This window comes from Manacus vitellinus, unplaced genomic scaffold (genome assembly GCF_001715985.3).
Source record: "Manacus vitellinus isolate BGI_N305 unplaced genomic scaffold, ASM171598v3 scaffold_3_pilon, whole genome shotgun sequence".
NCBI lineage: Eukaryota > Metazoa > Chordata > Aves > Passeriformes > Pipridae > Manacus > Manacus vitellinus.
In genome coordinates, this window is record NW_021940535.1 from 40105602 (window position 1) to 40122692 (window position 17091).

Below are 17091 nucleotides of genomic sequence, written 5' to 3' on the forward strand. Positions count from 1 at the left end.
GAAGTGCAATATAGCAGTCCAAGGCAGCTGTCAGCGACAGCTCATGTAAATGTAAACACTTGGCCATTCAGGAGCTCACACTGCAAAATCAAGCAGGTCTAAGTGAAGCAGAACATGTAATTTTTGGTAAATACTTAAAAACATTGCATGTTTTGGCCCTCCAGAATTATTTTTTTTTTAATTACATATGTTGAGAGTGTTGAAAGTATTGAAAAAAGGTCACAGAAGTTCAAGGTAAAATGATCTTGACAAGAGTATGGAGAACATACTCAAAGTTTACCCTGATTCAGTGTAACTTCCAGTTTGTATGCTTAATATGAAGTGGAGACTTGTGCTTCTCCCAAAAGTGCAGAAGAACTGTGTACTGTTGAAAGTGTGTAGTCCGTCAGTGAAAAGACAGAGAAACTAGGTTTTTTGTAACAGCAAGTGTTATGTTGGATATGATAGTGGGAGAAAATGGTTTGAGTTCTAATTACAGAACTTGTTGCTTTATTGTAGGTAATTAAAATTAGAAAGACTGATGCTGATTTTTTTTTTTTTAAATAGGAGATGAAAATTAATTAACTTTTAAAAGTTTTTGAAAGAGATGTAAAATTTAGAAATAACATTTTAACATCAGTCCAGAAACTTCATATCTAATGTAAATGTCTGTTTTCTTGTGATTTGTTGCAGGCTCTTAAGTACTCATCCAAGAGTCACCCCAGTGGTGGTGATCACCGTCATGACAAGATGCGAGACACCACAGATCCTTCACCGCCAAATAAAATGCTGCGACGCTCTGACAGCCCTGAAAACAAATATGGTGACAACACAGGGCACAGTAAGGCAAAAAGTGTGCATACACACAGAGTTAGAGAGAGGGATGGTGGTGAGTTACCTTTAACAAACCTTTTTTTAAACAATTACTAATTTCTCATTAATATTCAAATTTAGCCCTTATCACTCAGGTGATGAGTCTTACTCTAAATGTGCCTTGTGCTGTGCTTGGAAGACTGCAGTGAAGTCAAAGGGCTTCATTTAGGCATTGTAAAACCTATTAATTTTTTGATTTTTACAGGTATGGTAGTTTTCCTTACAACCCCAAAGATTAAATAAACTTTTTTTTAAAAGTGGTATGTCTCATTTACTTTAGACATACTGCAACATTTAATAACATGAAATAATTTTCTGGATTTTTCACTAGCAATAAATATAGACTGTTTTGGATACTTTTTTAATAACTTGGTGTATTGTGGTGCTATATTGTGTATGTACATGTTTCGTAGACTAAACTCCATCAGAAATGAAAAAGAGCTTCTTTATGTTTAGCTGCTTTATAGAACTCTAAATAAAATCAGAAGATGATAATCAAAGGTAGCACATACTAGAACCTTTCTTGACAGAAGCTGGAAGAAGTATGTTCACAGTCAAGTCTTCCTTCTGTGTTTTTACAGGATTATAAGACAGTAGTCATAGCCCCAGTATTTTTTAACTGTTACTGCTTTATATCCCCACTTTGTAGAAAAAGGAAAGAGTAGGGTTTTCCGTGTAGTAAATAGTATTAAGGTAACAAACAGTTGTAGTTTAGAAAATTGTGGTTACTGTTTGAATTTGGAAAAGTGTTTCGGCATGTGGTTTCTCTATCAAATTATAAAGTGGAGTCTTGAAGTAGAGAACTTGCAGCTTTAAATCAGTGCTTTTTTTTGTATAAAGCTAACAAATTGTGATATACAGATACATTTGTAGCTGCACTAGTTTCACCTGATATAATAGTTATAATAAAATAAAGGAAATACTTTTGAGTACCTTTTAGAAAATAGGAGTTCCACACCACAAATGTGTTTATGATACTCAATTGTTCTTACAATTCCTATTTGTTTTCCTTCTTTGGCTTAATGCAGAGGCTCTGTAGACCACTGATAATGTCATAGAAATGTGTAGATGGATTATAAAAACATGTATCTTTTGTTAGTACACTCGTTTTCATTATATCTCATCATAATTGGAAGTGTAATCTCAGTACTAAATGCATGGGCAATGCCCACAGGCTGCTATTCTGTGCTACTTTTTGGATTACAGAGTCGTCCTCTTTTATTTCCTGTTCACCTGTCCAGAGATATTCATCCTACATACTTTTTCAATTCTGCTTAGTTTTGCTACAGTCAGTAATTTTTTCTGCTTCAAGTGAGCTACTTTTAGTGGAGTTATGCATATATGAAAACATCTGGAGGATGAGGCTCTATGTGGGGAGTGTATTTGCTTATTTGTGTATTGGGATTGTTTTTAAGATAGGAAAGACATTCTGAAGTTCTTACTGAGTCCAGCTGGATTTAATAGTTGGGGAATGATCTGGAGCATGGATGTGCACAGTAAGGATGAAGGAAAATGAATTATTTGTAATTTTGTAAATGGAAGGAAAACTATCCCCCTGTACCTTCTCCTGGCTGCTAACACAGGGGAAAGTTTCATTTGTTCTGATCTGAAAGCAGTCGTTTGCACATCATGTGTTAACAGACTGGAAGAAGGAAGTAGTGTTCAACAGTCTGAGGGAAATTACTAATTTTCAAAGTTGAACGTTTGTACTATTCAATGGAAATAAGTAATATTTTTTGTGTGTTGTTAGTAAGATTAGCTTGGATGCAGTTTCACCTTTGTAAAATATATTCCAAACATCAAAGTTGCACTAAATCCTGTATATTGTACATGGTAAAACCAAAGCTGAGCAGATGTGGGCAGCAGGATTTCAGTTTGTCTTTGATTTATTGAATATTTCTGTCAGTGTGAATTGAAGGTAGGTGTTAGAATGTAAGTGAAATGCTATAATGCTAATTGTATATTGCTAATATGTAAAAGACAATAATTTACCATGTTGTCTGTCTATTGAATTACACTGAAGTGCTGTTATTGCTATAGTATTCACTTAGTTTTGCAATTAGACATACAGTGGAAAAAAAACCCCAAAATACTAAAGTGCTAAAATTTTAAAGTGCTAATCTAAGCTCTAATATGACTGAAGAGTACTGATTTGCTTTGATGCTACTGTAGTATTCTAGCTTGTTTTCTTTTTACATTCTGAGGAAAAGAAAAAGGTTGTGTGGTCTTTATTTTTTGTAATTGCCATGCATTATTTTAAAACCAGTGGTGCTTGATTTGAAACTACTACAAAGATGTTACTGCCTTATGATCTAGCTGAACTTAAAAAAACAAACCTCATTGAAACAAATCTAGTATTTATTTCCCAAAACTGCATTAAAGTCCCAAACAATCTCATTTTCTCTCATACGTCAGAAAACAAAATAGGACAGAAATCTGCAGTATTAATACTGAACATAAAGCCAATTTAACCTGATCTCTCCCTCTCAAGTCAATGTTAAGAGAGCATTTCTCTATATCTCTTAGTGATTTTTGCTCTGAAGTGAAACAGGAAGGTTCACAGGTGTAACATGCTGATTTAGTCATGACTGGTTCACTTTTCTGTGGTAAAGACAACCGGCTAAGTGTCATTTAAAGATTGAAGTGTACACATTTGAAATATAAGAACTATAATTAAATTGATTGAAAATTAACAGGAGGTGGTTCTGCCATTTTTGAGTTATTAAATATCTTTGGTACCTGTATAAAGGTGTTTGTTGTTACAGCTTATTTTTAAATACTCATGGCAGAAACTTATGTGTTTGTAGAACTGTAATCCATAGTAAGAAATTCAGTTAAAGTTTTATAATGTGTTATGGATAAGCCCTCCACACTGATACAGTGCAAACAAAGCATGTTTCAAAGTTGCTTACTGCATGGTTTCTGTGGAAAGAGACTGCATGCAGAGGCATTCTCTGGAGAGAGACTTCCAGGTTTATCTTGGCCTAAACACAGTGAAGTACTTGCAAGTTTTTGTCACATCCCTGGTTTTCTAAGAATACTTGTACATCCAGCATATCAAAAACCTGCCTTAACGTTGTTCTTGCTTTCAGGTCCTTGTGCGTGGGCACATTGTATTCAAGTGTTTAAAACATAATGAACAGCTCCCCCCCTCAGTGCATCTCCTATTTATAGATCAGCTGCTATAGGCAAGTGTGGGGTTTGAAGAGATTAGGGGGTCTCATGAGACCAACTCAAGTGTGAAGTTTCTTAACAGTAACAAATAGGGACTTAAAGCCAGCATTGTTTGTGGGGAATGGGACTACGAAGGGCTGTGTAGATGTGGAAGAAATGTTTCCATTAAAGAAAAAGGGAAATACAAAGATTTGAGGGTTCTCATGCTTGAAGATGGATAAACTGAGAGCATGGATGACCGTTGTAGTTCTTTTTATATGCATAAATGGGGAGATACTGGTGTACAGGAAAGAAAACAAAGAGGCCATATAGTAGAGTGGCTTTGAAAGTCCTGCAAGGGAGGTGTGTATATATATATATATATTATTTAGGAGTAAAAATGCAAGATACAACCTTTGGTAAAAAAAGGGAAAAGGATATTTCTTTGTAATTAAATGTACGGAGCGGAATGACCCACTAAGACAGAGTAGAACTTGAAGCAAAAAAGGTTAGTACAGTTAAGCTACCTGTACTCAATTGTTTCTTATTGTGAAGAAAATACTGTGTTTCACTACATTTATGTTTAAGAGACTTTAAAACTTTGTTGGTTTCATGCCATGATCTTACTGAATTGTTTAAAATAATAAGCGGAGAGCGTTAATGTACATAGCATGAAATCTTTGCTGGACTGTGTGCTGTTGTGCTGGGTAGGCTACTTGAATGAAATTTGCTTATAACTTGTGATACTTAAATTCCAAAGTATAACTGAAGCTTTGTGAATGTGTTTTTGCATGTTGGTTTTTTTTTTAAATTGGAGTTAAGAATACTGTCAGTGACCACTGTTAATGACTATAATACACTTCTAAGATTAAACATCCTACTGCTGTTAGAGACTGAATGGAATACTTTAAATAATGAGTTCCTATTTTTATTGAAGTAGTGATGGGAACTTCTTTCATGAAGTGTTGGCTTGCTTTGTTTTTAGTGATTCCTGAAGGAGTTCAGAGTCCTCGTAGGAAAAGTGACAGCAAACAGCCCTAAACAGAGAGCTGTGTTAGGTTCCTGTGTTAGAAATCTGTCAGTAGAGGAGGACAGCAGGTTAACTCCTTATTAAATCCGTATGATCAATGAGCAGCAGTCAGAAATAAATGGAATGTTAGGGCAGGTACAAGAGCATGGAAGCTGCCTGCATTGTAAAGAGGAAATTGCAGGGTAGGTGGAAAGAGGCAAGTCAGAGTAATGAAATGTAGTGAAGACTTGAGGGAAGAAGCTGGAATAGAGTCTATATATGTAGTTAGGGTTAACTGCTGGTAAAGTAATTATTCATTACTGTAAAAACTGTTTCCTCACTGTAACTGTACAGTCAAAGGTGGGATGAGAGAAGTCTAATCACAAAGGAGAGTAAGCTCTCTCATCTGCTTTGAACACTCCCTAACACCCAAGTGTAGAAGTAGTGATTCACTTCCCTCTTCCATGAGTGTTGGGTGTTAGGATGGCTCTAAAGGAGGTGAGGTTTGGTGGTAGGTTTGTTTTTTAAGAGAAATGGAATTGCTTCCAGGACCATTCACATTTTAGAAGCTTTTCTCTGGATTAAAAGAAAAAATTGTGAAAAGTAGGTTTTTGTTTTCTGATGTTGATAAAAACTTCCTTTCAAGTCTTACTAGTACGTTCAGACAGTGGGTTTAATTTTAAATTTGCTTTCAGAGTTTAGAAGTTTTAGATAGAATGTAGCTTTCCACTTACTCGGTATATTTAGTGATATTTCTGAAATGAGTTTTTGCTTGATTGGTTGTATAACCATTTTTTTGTGTTAGTCTGTTGTGAGGATCTTTAATAGAATAGAAATTGAAAAGTATGTGACTTGTGTATGTACTTTTTAAATTTAGAAGTTTAGAATGTTAATAGTCAAAATTGCTTTTGAAAAGAAGCTGCAAAGCTTGTTTTTAAGTGGCACAGAATGGAAAATATAAACCCCTACTGGTATTAGGTAAGAATTCTGATATTAATATGATGGTATTAAATGCTAAGTCTTCATGCATTTAAGTGGATGGAGTCCTCTGTTTCTCTTGATGAAGTTCAAGTATCTGGTGTAGGTTGCTAGAGTAAAGATGTATTAGTGGGAGACTTGATCTGAAATGGAAGCTGCATCAAATGTTAATAAGTAGTGCTGTTTGTTTGTCACCTGTTGATGCAGCTGCTTCCCCAAATCTATTGCTATTAGGACTTTGACATTGAGAATTGTAAGTTACTGTTTTTATGTTCTTTTCCTTGTGAATGTATAAAATTCAGATCTGGAAATAGGTCCTCTGAAGGTTTCCATTTATAGTTGTTCTGTTTAAGCAAATATGTATCTTAGAGAACTCATAAACTCAATTCTTGGATTGTAAGTGTAATATGTTCATGTCAGTCTACCTGTTAGATATGTTAAGCTTTCCTGTGTAAGGTTATTTTATGTTTTAGTTATTTTATGTTTTAGTGTCTATATACAAGATTTGGTAAATTTGCTTGTCTTTGGTACATAAGCTAATCATAAGGGAATGATTTCTACTTAGCATCATGCTTTCTTTCTGTATGTTCCTTGCCTCTGACTTCGCAGAAATGGAATATACAACTTACTAAACTTGTACTTTTTGGGTGCTGTTCTGAAGGTGAAAAGAAGTAATGAAACCTGTAAGTTTCTGATGAGCTGCCTGCTTCTAGGCTGTAGTAAAGATAGATACTTGTAAATTGTAAAGTAGCTTTTTTTACTGGGTTTGCTCTGTATTCTCTAATGGTCCCTGAATTAGAATTAATTCCTTGACCACAGTTTGGGACATGGCTGCTTGCTAAGAGAAATACTGTTTATTGACAGTTTACATTTGTTTTCCCAGCCATTTCTATCTATTCAATATAAAGTATTGAGTAAGCCAAGTATCATCAAAGCTATGCAGAACTTGGAAGAGAAAGCTCTGCCTCTCTTTTGGCTGAGAGAGGAGGTGATGCTGTAATAACTTTGCCGTGGAAAATATTAATTTAATGGCACCCAACTTCCAATGTTAACTGCATTTGTTTACCAAGTCAGGCTTTTGTGCAGTTTTGTTGGCACTTCCAGAAGAAAAATGTCTTGATGTACAGAGACATAGTTCCTTATGTAGTTCTTCTGTAAAAAACAATTGTACTGGCAATGAAAGGCAGCTCTCAGCACTAATGCTTATGTTTTGTCATGAGTTTGTTGTACTATAAAAATAAACCCTTTCTGGACTTAAATGTAGCACTTAAAAAGAGAGAAGCATTTCTTTATATTTAGAGTAAGATTGATACTTAATGTTTTCTCTTGAATTGTGAAGGGGTCATCAGACTTTCTTACACTTGACTGCAGGTGTTCTCTGCTGTAATGTCAGTATTAGAAGGTTCTGTTTTCTTTCTTAAAGACCTTTAACAGATTTCCTAGCTTTTAACAATACAGCTACCCTAAAAAAGCATGTAAGTCCTCTAGCTGCTGCTTTATCCCAATGATATGGCCAGTAGTATAAGGATGCTGTTTATTTCTGTGCTGCTTTTCTTGTTTTACACGTGCAGGTTTGTTTTCCTACTAAAATGGTGTGGTTTTCCATTGATGGCACAAGCCCAATCATACAGGGAATTCATGTCTAGATTTTGACATGAACCTGTATCTCCTCAATACTTTAGCCTATTAAAGAATATTAACCAGAGCACTTGTGGCTTACCAAATTTTTTCCTTAATATTTTATCCTTTTCCTGAAATCAGAGCTTTCTGCCTACAGTTATATTACAGGGAGTAATCTCAGAATTGTACCGTAGGCTAAAATTTTTATTTATTGACATTTTTGTGGGAAGTGTTGCTTTGTGAAACAGTATTTTGAAATTCATTAATCTGTCATAAGTGGAAAGTCTGTGACAATGAATATATTGGGAACAAAATTGCATCAATTTTTGAAGTGTAAGCTTCTAAAACAAGTTGCTGATCCTGCAAATTTTAAACACTTCCTAAGTTATTCAAAGACATCTCTTGAATCTGATTTTCACTTATTTTCCTACAGCAGAATTTTTTTTCTCAGACCTTCAACAACAAAAAAAGGAAACAAACAGTGAAATAGCCAGGAATTCTCCTACATAGTTTTGCATCCCTCCTTTTCCTCTTGGGCAGTGTTTCCCTTTTCTCCTTACTTTCAAGCTTGTGAAGCGAGATGCATATTTTAAGGCACAAATTGTGTTTCCCTGCTGATTGGAAGTAGACTTGTGGAATGGTATTCAAAAATTATCACAGAATGGGTCAGGTTGGAAGTAACCGCAGTGGGTTGTCTGGTCCAACCTCCCTGCTCAAGAAGAGTCATCCTAGAGCACATGGCCCAGGATTTTGTCCAGATGAATATCTCCAGTGAGGGAGACTCCACATCGTCTCTGAGCAACCTGTTCCAGTGTGCAGTCACTGCACAGTGAAGAAGTTCTTCCTCACCTTCAGGGGGAACTTCCCGTGCATCAGTTTCTGCCCATTACCTCTTGTTCTATTGCCCAGGACTACTGAGAAGGTCCTGGCTCCATCCTCTGGACACTCTTCACTCAGATACTTGTAGACATTGATGAGGTCCCTGCTTGGTATATCCAGTTGGAAAGTCTGTCCTCCAGGTCGTTGGCAAAGGAGATAAATTTTTGAGCAGGTGACTGACGAGACTTCACTCTTTCTATCAGATGGGTTAAGATCTGTTCGTTCAGCTTGTGTGGCCTTGACTTAGGTTTCAATGAATGCAGCAATGTTACATTGTGCTGGAAATTAATGGAAAACAAGGGGCCTAAAGACATCTGATTAGGCCCTGTAGTGCTTTGGGATAATCATCTGTTCCTTACTGTGACTACTGCTACAGAGGAGACTTGCAAAGGAACAGTATGTCAGAGTTCAATGTCATAATTTTTTCTGTCCCAATTTTAAAACATAACTCGTTTTGTTTCTACAGCAGAGGTATGATAAAAATGCTAATATCCTCCTGTCATCACTCAAAAAGAGAGATGTAATACAGTATTCAAGTGCTTCATGACAAAGAAAAGGCAGCGAGAAATATGAACAATTAGTTTTCAGAACTAAATGAGCTAAATTCCATGTGTCTGAGGGGCAGCAGAAATCTTCAGGTCTTTTTTTTGTCTAAAGTTTTATCATTATTTTTATGATACATGTTGACTAATTTCTCTGACCTGCTATATATATTTAGGCATGTCAGGCTTTCTGAAAAGATTTTTAAGAAGCAGATTTACAGCTCCATTCCAGTTACACAGACTAGTTCCTCTCTCTTGGTTTCCTGGATTTCCTAAATATTACAGTTTTATGTCCTCCAAAGCAACAGTCTTCCTCAGTGCTTTTCTACGTGGATTTGTCACTGAGTTTGTGAGAGCAGCAGAGTTATCAATTATTCTTATTTATCAGTAGCAAAACCAGAAAAAATTATGATCTGTCCTGCTTATCTCATTTCTTATGTTTCAAACATACCTATTCACTCCCAAACATGGAAAAACCACCAAGAAATTTTATTTATTAAGACATGTAATAAATAACATGCATTTGTGCATTAACTCTGCAATACAAGTTAGGTAATGTGCTTTTCCTATTTTCTGCTGTTATTCCACATAATTATATTCTTCTGGATGCTGGTGTGTTCATGTCAGCTGTCGCTCTTGACTAAAGTTGGCGGGAGTTCAGATCTTGTCTGGGGAAGTCATTTGAGTAGTTTCCTCATTCAGACACCTGCTGACAGATTAACAGATTTAATTTTTAAAACCCCTTGTTTCTTTTGAAAGAATGCTATTTCTTCTTGCTTTAATACAAGAATAATATGATCTTCTTCAAGAGGTGTAAAATTCACCTCTTTCTACTGGCAAAACACTGCCTACAGTAACGATTCCAGCTTTTGTATAGTCCTTTTGAGAGTGTTTACTTAACTAGGGAAATAAAATGAGACACTTAGGCAATCAAACAATTGTAAAATGGATTTTGAGTTTGTAAACATAACTTTAGCTTTTGTGAAGAGGCATATTGTCCTGTAGTAATGAAATTCCAGGAAAGACCAGTTGAATTTTATGTATATATTTAAGAATTACTTAATGGGAAGAGGAATAAATTGTGTTGTCACCTATTGTGCTTTAGATACTGGAAAGCTGTGTTGCACAATACCTTTGTTAAGCTGAGCTAAGCTTTGTTAAGCTGAGATGGGCCAGCCTGAAATAAGGCTATGAATCCGTTTTATTAAAACCACAACACTAAATATATTAATTCTTAGGTCAATCCTTGCTGGCTCCACTTACACTCTGAGATCTGGGCCAGTGTTACTTTATTTTAATGATAAACTTCTATGCAACAGAAAGTGATTTGCTTTGTTGTTTGTTTGGTTTTTTTATTTTCATTTTTTGAGTGTTACTAGTGTCTCTTCTTTTCAAAAACAATTCCCAGTGGAAAATTAAATAAGCAGGAAATGAAAATCCTTATACTTGTTATATATCTATACTGTAATAAATACATAGGTGGCATAGCATGTCCAGAACTGAAAATGTAGTGTGTCTAAGCCTAGTCATTTCTCAGGTTATCTAAAAGTTTATTGAGCAATTGCTGCTTTTAATTGTAAATATTTTCTAGTTAGCTTGCTCATTTATGGTGAAGAAATAACATGTCCAGGGGAAAAAAAAATCATGCTGAAAACAGAAATATTCCAGAATTCTGTATCAGCAGATCAGTCAATATTCAGATTTTAGGTGAAGTGGTGCTTTTTCTGTTTTATTGAGACATGGACATTGTGTAGTCTTAGAAGAAAAGCAAAGTTCTCTTCATATGACAAATATTAATAGCACTTAAGGAATGATCTAGTGTTGAAGTGTAGGTTGGTTCTTCTATTGTATTTGATCTTGAGATACGAATTTGAGATAATCTGACTTAGGTACTATTTTTAAGACACATTTAAGAAGGGACATACATGCTGCCTTTTTTTGCTCTTGCCTATTTTTTAACACACTTAGACATTCATTCTGCCACAGCCCTTTTATCAAGGATTTAAGTGTGTTACTTATGTCTGTGACTAATCTTTTTGCAGGATTGCAGTAATGTTTTGTAAGAGACTCCCTTTTTTAGATTTCTACAACACCATGTACTTGTTGAATTGCTGATACTGAGTGGAGCGTGCTCAGCTGAGATGAAGAAACTTTTAAGATGGGACAAAGGTTGCAAGCATTTGTCACTGCATAGCACTACCTGTGTCATAAAAGCCTGCAGCTTCATCTTCCTTATTTTAAACTGAGTAATGGAAACTTGCATTTAAAGTTCATTTGTAAGCAGTATTGCATTCACAGAGTCTTCTCCTTAAAGTTCTTTGTCTTCAAGAAGCTCTACTCAAAACACTGAAAGAAAATTGAGAGTTGCTAAACAGCATGGCCTTGTTCTTACTTAATCTTGTTTTTGCTCAGAGGATTTTGTCAGGGAGATTAAGTTGTCATATCTTGCTTAATTGTTTGGAGCTTTTGAGTGGGAGTACTAATTTGGTGCTGTGGATATACAGAAAAGGAGAAGTAGTCTCTGAACTGTGTTAAGGCCACTGCTTTTTTTTTCTCCTTTGTAAGCAGAAATTGTTTTGCATAACCCCTGACTTTAATAAAATTACAGTTTGTGGTGACTAGGTTATGGTGTATCAGTCTTTCATAGTGAATTACTGTGCTGTTTGTAATCTTAAAATATTGGAATACCCAGTGCTTACACAGTGTCTGCCCTTGAGTAACTTCCATCTGAGGTGTGTGTTGTTAGACATCGGTGATTCTTCCAATTTTTTATGTTCTTTGGGAAGCTCCTTGAATAAAAAGTAAAATTTGTGATGCCCCCTTGTTAATGTTAAGGGATTTCTTTATGCAGTTTTAGTATCCCTTGAGCCTAATTTTCAGAAATCCTTTAAGCATGTGCCTGTTGCCCCAGATGACTAATATATTTTTAGAAATGTCTTGAGTTCTCTAGTTTTTCTTTTTCTTGGCTTTTGAGAGGAAGAAGCTTTAAATTTGGAATTATCTACACTATTTAACATGTATCAGTGATTACAGAAATAGAGATTCAGGGGATCTGTCAGAAGTGAAATGGTTGTTTCTGATGTGCACTGAATATACTTTTACACACACACTGTTCTCCGTCTTTGTGGTAACTGCTTATTATCAGATGCTTAGTTAGTTATGACTCAAGTAATATCCTGAAAACCTATTCACAGCTTTCTTGCCGTTATTTATGTAGTGAAGTTGTTATCTTTTGCAGAGGTATCAGACCAGTCTGAGGCATGAACCAGTAGCAGACAATGTACTGCTCACTTTTAGTTGATGAGGTTTGTGGAAGTGTTGTTGCCAGAGGTAGGATGGTGTGTTGTTGTGCTGCTGTTAGACTTCCATTACTGAGCTTGAATCTCTTAGTGCTCTATTACAGTATGTTCGTGGCAGGGCTGGTCCTTTGGGTTGTGGTGTGTTGCTGGGGATGGCTTGGAAGGGGACATTTCAGTCGACTGCCCATTTGCTGTGCTGATCCAGGCTGGAGTTCAGATGACTCAGTGGAGTTCAGTTCATTCTTAGTGGTAAGGATTCTGGCTGTCAGTTTAACATGTCTGGTTTTTCGTGTCGTAATTTAAAAGCCTCTTTTTGCATGAAGCTGTTGTTTGAGGAGAGAGGAACCTCTCTTGAGCAGTCTCTGACCACAGTATTAGAGATGTAAATGTTTTATGAGCTACCATCCAGAATGAAAGCAGAGTTTGGCTTTATTCTCAACCTACCTCTGTTTTCTTTTCAGAAGAATGTCCCACTCCACTTCATCAGGCATAGTAATGGTAATTAGTTTTGCAAGTTTAAAAAGATTTTAAAATTGACTGTCATTAGTCATGTTGAACAGGGAGTTTGGGTTTTATTTAACACACTGAAGTCTTCTGAGTGTTAGGAATATGACACTTGTATTGCTGAAATACATTTTCCATGGGTAAAATTGCTTAGGATGCTTTTTTCAAGTCAGTTGATCTCAAATGAAGTGGGTGCCTTAGTAAGTGTTCAGCAGTGTTGAGGATGTTCCTAGCATTTTTTTAATTTATTAGTTGACCTGAACCTAAGGCCCCCTAAAGGGAGGAAGTCGCAACTGTAGATCTGAAGAATTTGTTGTTCACCTGTAGTTATCCATGTCACGTAGATCCACCTTCTAGATTACAGTTTGTTTAGAAGTATCTACTTTAGTAACCTTTGAACCTTATCAGAAGTGTTTAGAAACTGGTTGGAATTTGCCTTAATTCATGAGAAAGAGGCAAATTCTTTCAAATGATATTGCTTACTCCACTTCAGAAGTTAGGAATAAATGCTTTATACAGATGATGGTAAAATTACTGGTCCCGTCTTTGGCTTATTGTTATTTCAGTAGTTGAGATATCAAGAAAACTGAAAATATACTGGTTTTCTTTGAAGAAGGAAGTTGGTAGGGATTCTGTCTAGAGTGTAGTGGAAATGCATGTTTCATCCCCTAGGCTTTTTTGAATGGTATGATTTGGGACATTTGAGTATTGGATCATACAGAAACTCAGTGGATTCAGTGGACCTTGTTAGTGAACCTGATACTTTTCAAAGTTATGTCTAAGTTGAAAAATGATTTCTCACTGCTACTGGGAGGTGGACTGAGGGGAGGAAGAAAACAAATTTATTTAGTTTCTTAGTTGTAGCTGTAACAAGGAAATGAGCAAATGGGAAGAGGATGATTGGACCAAAATAAGTTTATATCTGCTCTAGCAGTGTTAACTTTCTAACATTTTATTACCTTTTGTTTTCCTTTTTGATGTGCAGGATAACTGGTTTTCTTTCTAGAGCAGTTTGGTCTAAAATTAAACTTCAGTTTCTGAAATAAATTGAGTAGATTTAATTAAAAATAAAAGTATAAACAGAAGACAGCAAAGTAATAAAATGCTATACATTATGCAGTGTGTAAGATTTAATTTTCTTTTTCATTTCAGTAATCAGTAATATCTTGGCATGTGTGGAGTATTGCATTAGTAAAACAATACGAGTCCTTAACTTTCACTGGTTACTGCTCCTGACTTTTCCTTCTGAAAGTGTCATTTTCTTACTGCCATTTTAGAAGAAAAATTCTATTATGAATAAAACTGTATGCTTATAGTATCATTTCCATCCCTTATTGGTCATTTTTGCAACTCCATGTATGTACGAGTCTTGGTCTGTTTATAGTAATGTTTTTGGCTGATTTCCATTAAATTTTGTGTGAATGGCAACTTGAAAAAAAAAAGATGAAAACGTCTTTATATTGGAATGATTACCCTGTGAATTGGATATTGCAAAAGAACAGAGACTGCTGTCCTGGATAGGCAGTGTAGCAGGAGAGGAAGGCAGGGAATGAAATGAGGCTTTGTAAGCTTTTATGCTCAATAGAGCTACTTGTTGACTGGTATAAAACATTTATTTGGGGGGGCATAATGAGTATGTAATTGGGCAGTTGGGCAGTACAGTGATCAGGCTAGATTTTCCTTCTTTTGGCAGAGCATTGTGCATTCAACTTAGTATGTTATGAATTTCTGGAGAATGTTACTGCACAGTTGGTGTATTCTCTGAGGCCACTGCTCTGCTAGGAAGATGGCAAGTTTTTATGCTTTTGTTTGCCTGTGGAAGGCAACCATATTTATTTCAGTACAGCAGGCCACATAAAAATGCAGTGAAGAAAAATTACGATTTGTCTTATTACTTCTACATGTGGCAAATCAAAATGGCCATGATAGGCTGTGTAGTTACTGCTGGGACATTGGGTATTGTGTTCCTATTGTGCTGCTTTATTTACTCCCATATGCAGTACTTCAGAAAATGTTCCGGACAAAGATTTGCACTGAACTAAAAAAGCCAGTTGCAATACACTTCAGACATTTTAATTTAGGCTTATCCTAGATAAGTTTCTATCATTTTCACTGTTTAAACAACTCTTAATTAGTTATCTCCATAAAATATCATCTTGCTGTTTTCTCTGTTAACAACTAGTTAGTGTCTGTCAGTTGGGTAGTATTTGTTCTATTGAGGAAGTTCAGGTTCTGATATTGTCTCCAGTTTAATGGATTTGATTGCATGTTAGCTGAGAGTTGGAACATAGGTTCATGGAACCTTGCTTTTCTGCTGCCCAGTGTTTCTTTCCACATGCCTGGTTTCTGGGCACAGAAAAGATGACTCTCCTTCCTAAATCCCTGTTCCCTCTGGAGGGGCTGAAGGGGTGGATTGCCTTTGAGTTCCAGCTGGTGAGCATTTGTAAACTTCCTTTATATTATCTGCACTGACAGGTTTTATTATGGTTATGAGAGTTAGGATATTGACAGGATTTTATCAGTTGTTTTATTAGAACAGTCCAATCCTTAACTAACTCAGAATATGAGTTTTTCATAATTTCAGACTTGAAGTGGTGTTAATGGAGATATTAATTAAATGTGATAATTACTAGAGAAAGTTTTCTGTGTTGCAAAGTGGAATATTCTTACTTCTCTCTATGTTATATCTGTTTTTCAAGTTCAGTACAGTGTTGAACCCTTGTTGCAGTTTAAACTGTCTTGGATTCAGCAGTTTGGATCTGGATACTACTTACAGTGAGTCTTGGCATGACAGAATCTCAGATATGTAGTAGGCATTAAGTCACAGCCCAGTTTTTGAATGGGTTCCCAGAACCTTGCTCTTTGTGCTTTCTGGTGATTTTCATGCGTTAGTAAGGAGGATGTGATTGTTTGAAAGACTAGGTGATAGCTTTGATATATTAACCCTGACTCTGACCAGCACTGTGACTTGTTCATCATGAGGATTAGTGTTAGTGAAGGCTTGCTCTCACAGTTGCACCACTTCAGTTTTATGTAACTGTAGTGCTGATGCCCTTCTTGGCCATCTTCCAGTTAGGAGTAGCTCTTTCCAACTTTCAAAATAATGATTAAGCTGAGGAAACTCAGCGTGATGATGCAGTAAACATTTCCATGGGGAGTTCTGTAACTGAGTTGGAGTATTCATAACACAATGTGAATTTCCCTGTGGAGCATCAAAGATATATATTTGCAATTGCTGAATCTTAAGATACATTAACAAGAACTTTATAAACAAGTCTTTGTCCCTTCTTCCTGAAGAAAGTGGAATCAGTAACGGATATCTAACTGTAAGATGAAAAGGTGAGAAGTGCTGTAAGGGACTGTCTTGAGGGACAGTAGTGTGCTGTCTACCTTATTGGTCCTGTTTCTGGAATATGAATTAGTCTTTTCTCATGATCTACTTTGCCAGGCATGCAGCTGGGAGATGCAGAGCTGACTGCAAGTCACAGCCACTGTAAGATGACTTGGGATTAGGCTTTGCTAAAGGTGAAGGCATTCAAGTCAGGGGAACCCCCACATCTTTTAGAGGTAGACCTCCACTTGCAGGTTGCTTTCTGCATGCCGTTTTAACTTAGTGGCCTTTAAAAGATCTTCTACAACTTTCCCAGGCAGCCTGAGCTGGCACTGCTTGCTTGGCTGGGTTGTCAGATTCCTAGATGACTGTTGTGCATGGATTTAACTGCATACTAAAACCTTGCTGCCTCAGTATAAAGAGGTAATTTGGCAATATGGTTTTCATGTTTACATAGAATCTTTAAGGCCTTAACTTTTATGAAGTGCCTAAAACTCTTGTTCACCAGAGTACATTTGCTTTGGTCTTGGAAGCTTCCCAGCAGCAAACATCAGTTCAGAAGTCCTTTCATATGCTCATTTCTGAAGTTCAGGTACAGATCCAAACGTAAAGCAGTATTATGCATAAAATAAAATAGAGGTGTGGGTGGTGAACCTGCACCTGTAATTGTACTGTGTAATTGTCTTGGGCACCATCGGGGATGTATTTCTGGTTGGCCCTGTAAATGCCCACATGGCTCGTCCTGGTGACCTGAGGCAGTAGGTATTGCTGGAGCAGCCATGCTCAGTTTTTATACAGCTGAGGCCCGTCAGCTCGGACAGGATCCCTGCTGGGTGGAGCCTCTGGGTGTGCAGCCTGGGAGGATTGCAGCTCAGCACAGAGGGGCCCAGGGGCCCCTTGTGAATAAAGTGCTGTGTAGTAGGT

At 36.5% G+C, this 17091-nt stretch overlaps 1 protein-coding gene across 1 annotated transcript in view; it reads left to right on the forward strand.

Annotated features, from left to right (window-relative positions):
- Positions 1–675: 675 nt before the first annotated feature.
- WAC (WW domain containing adaptor with coiled-coil) overlaps positions 676–17091 on the forward strand; it is a 55496-nt gene continuing 39080 nt past the window's right edge. The window contains exon 1 of the mRNA XM_018075662.1: positions 676–868. Within this exon, the coding sequence (XP_017931151.1) occupies positions 730–868 (139 nt within the window). The 5' untranslated portion in view covers positions 676–729. The remainder of the gene's footprint in view (positions 869–17091) is intronic.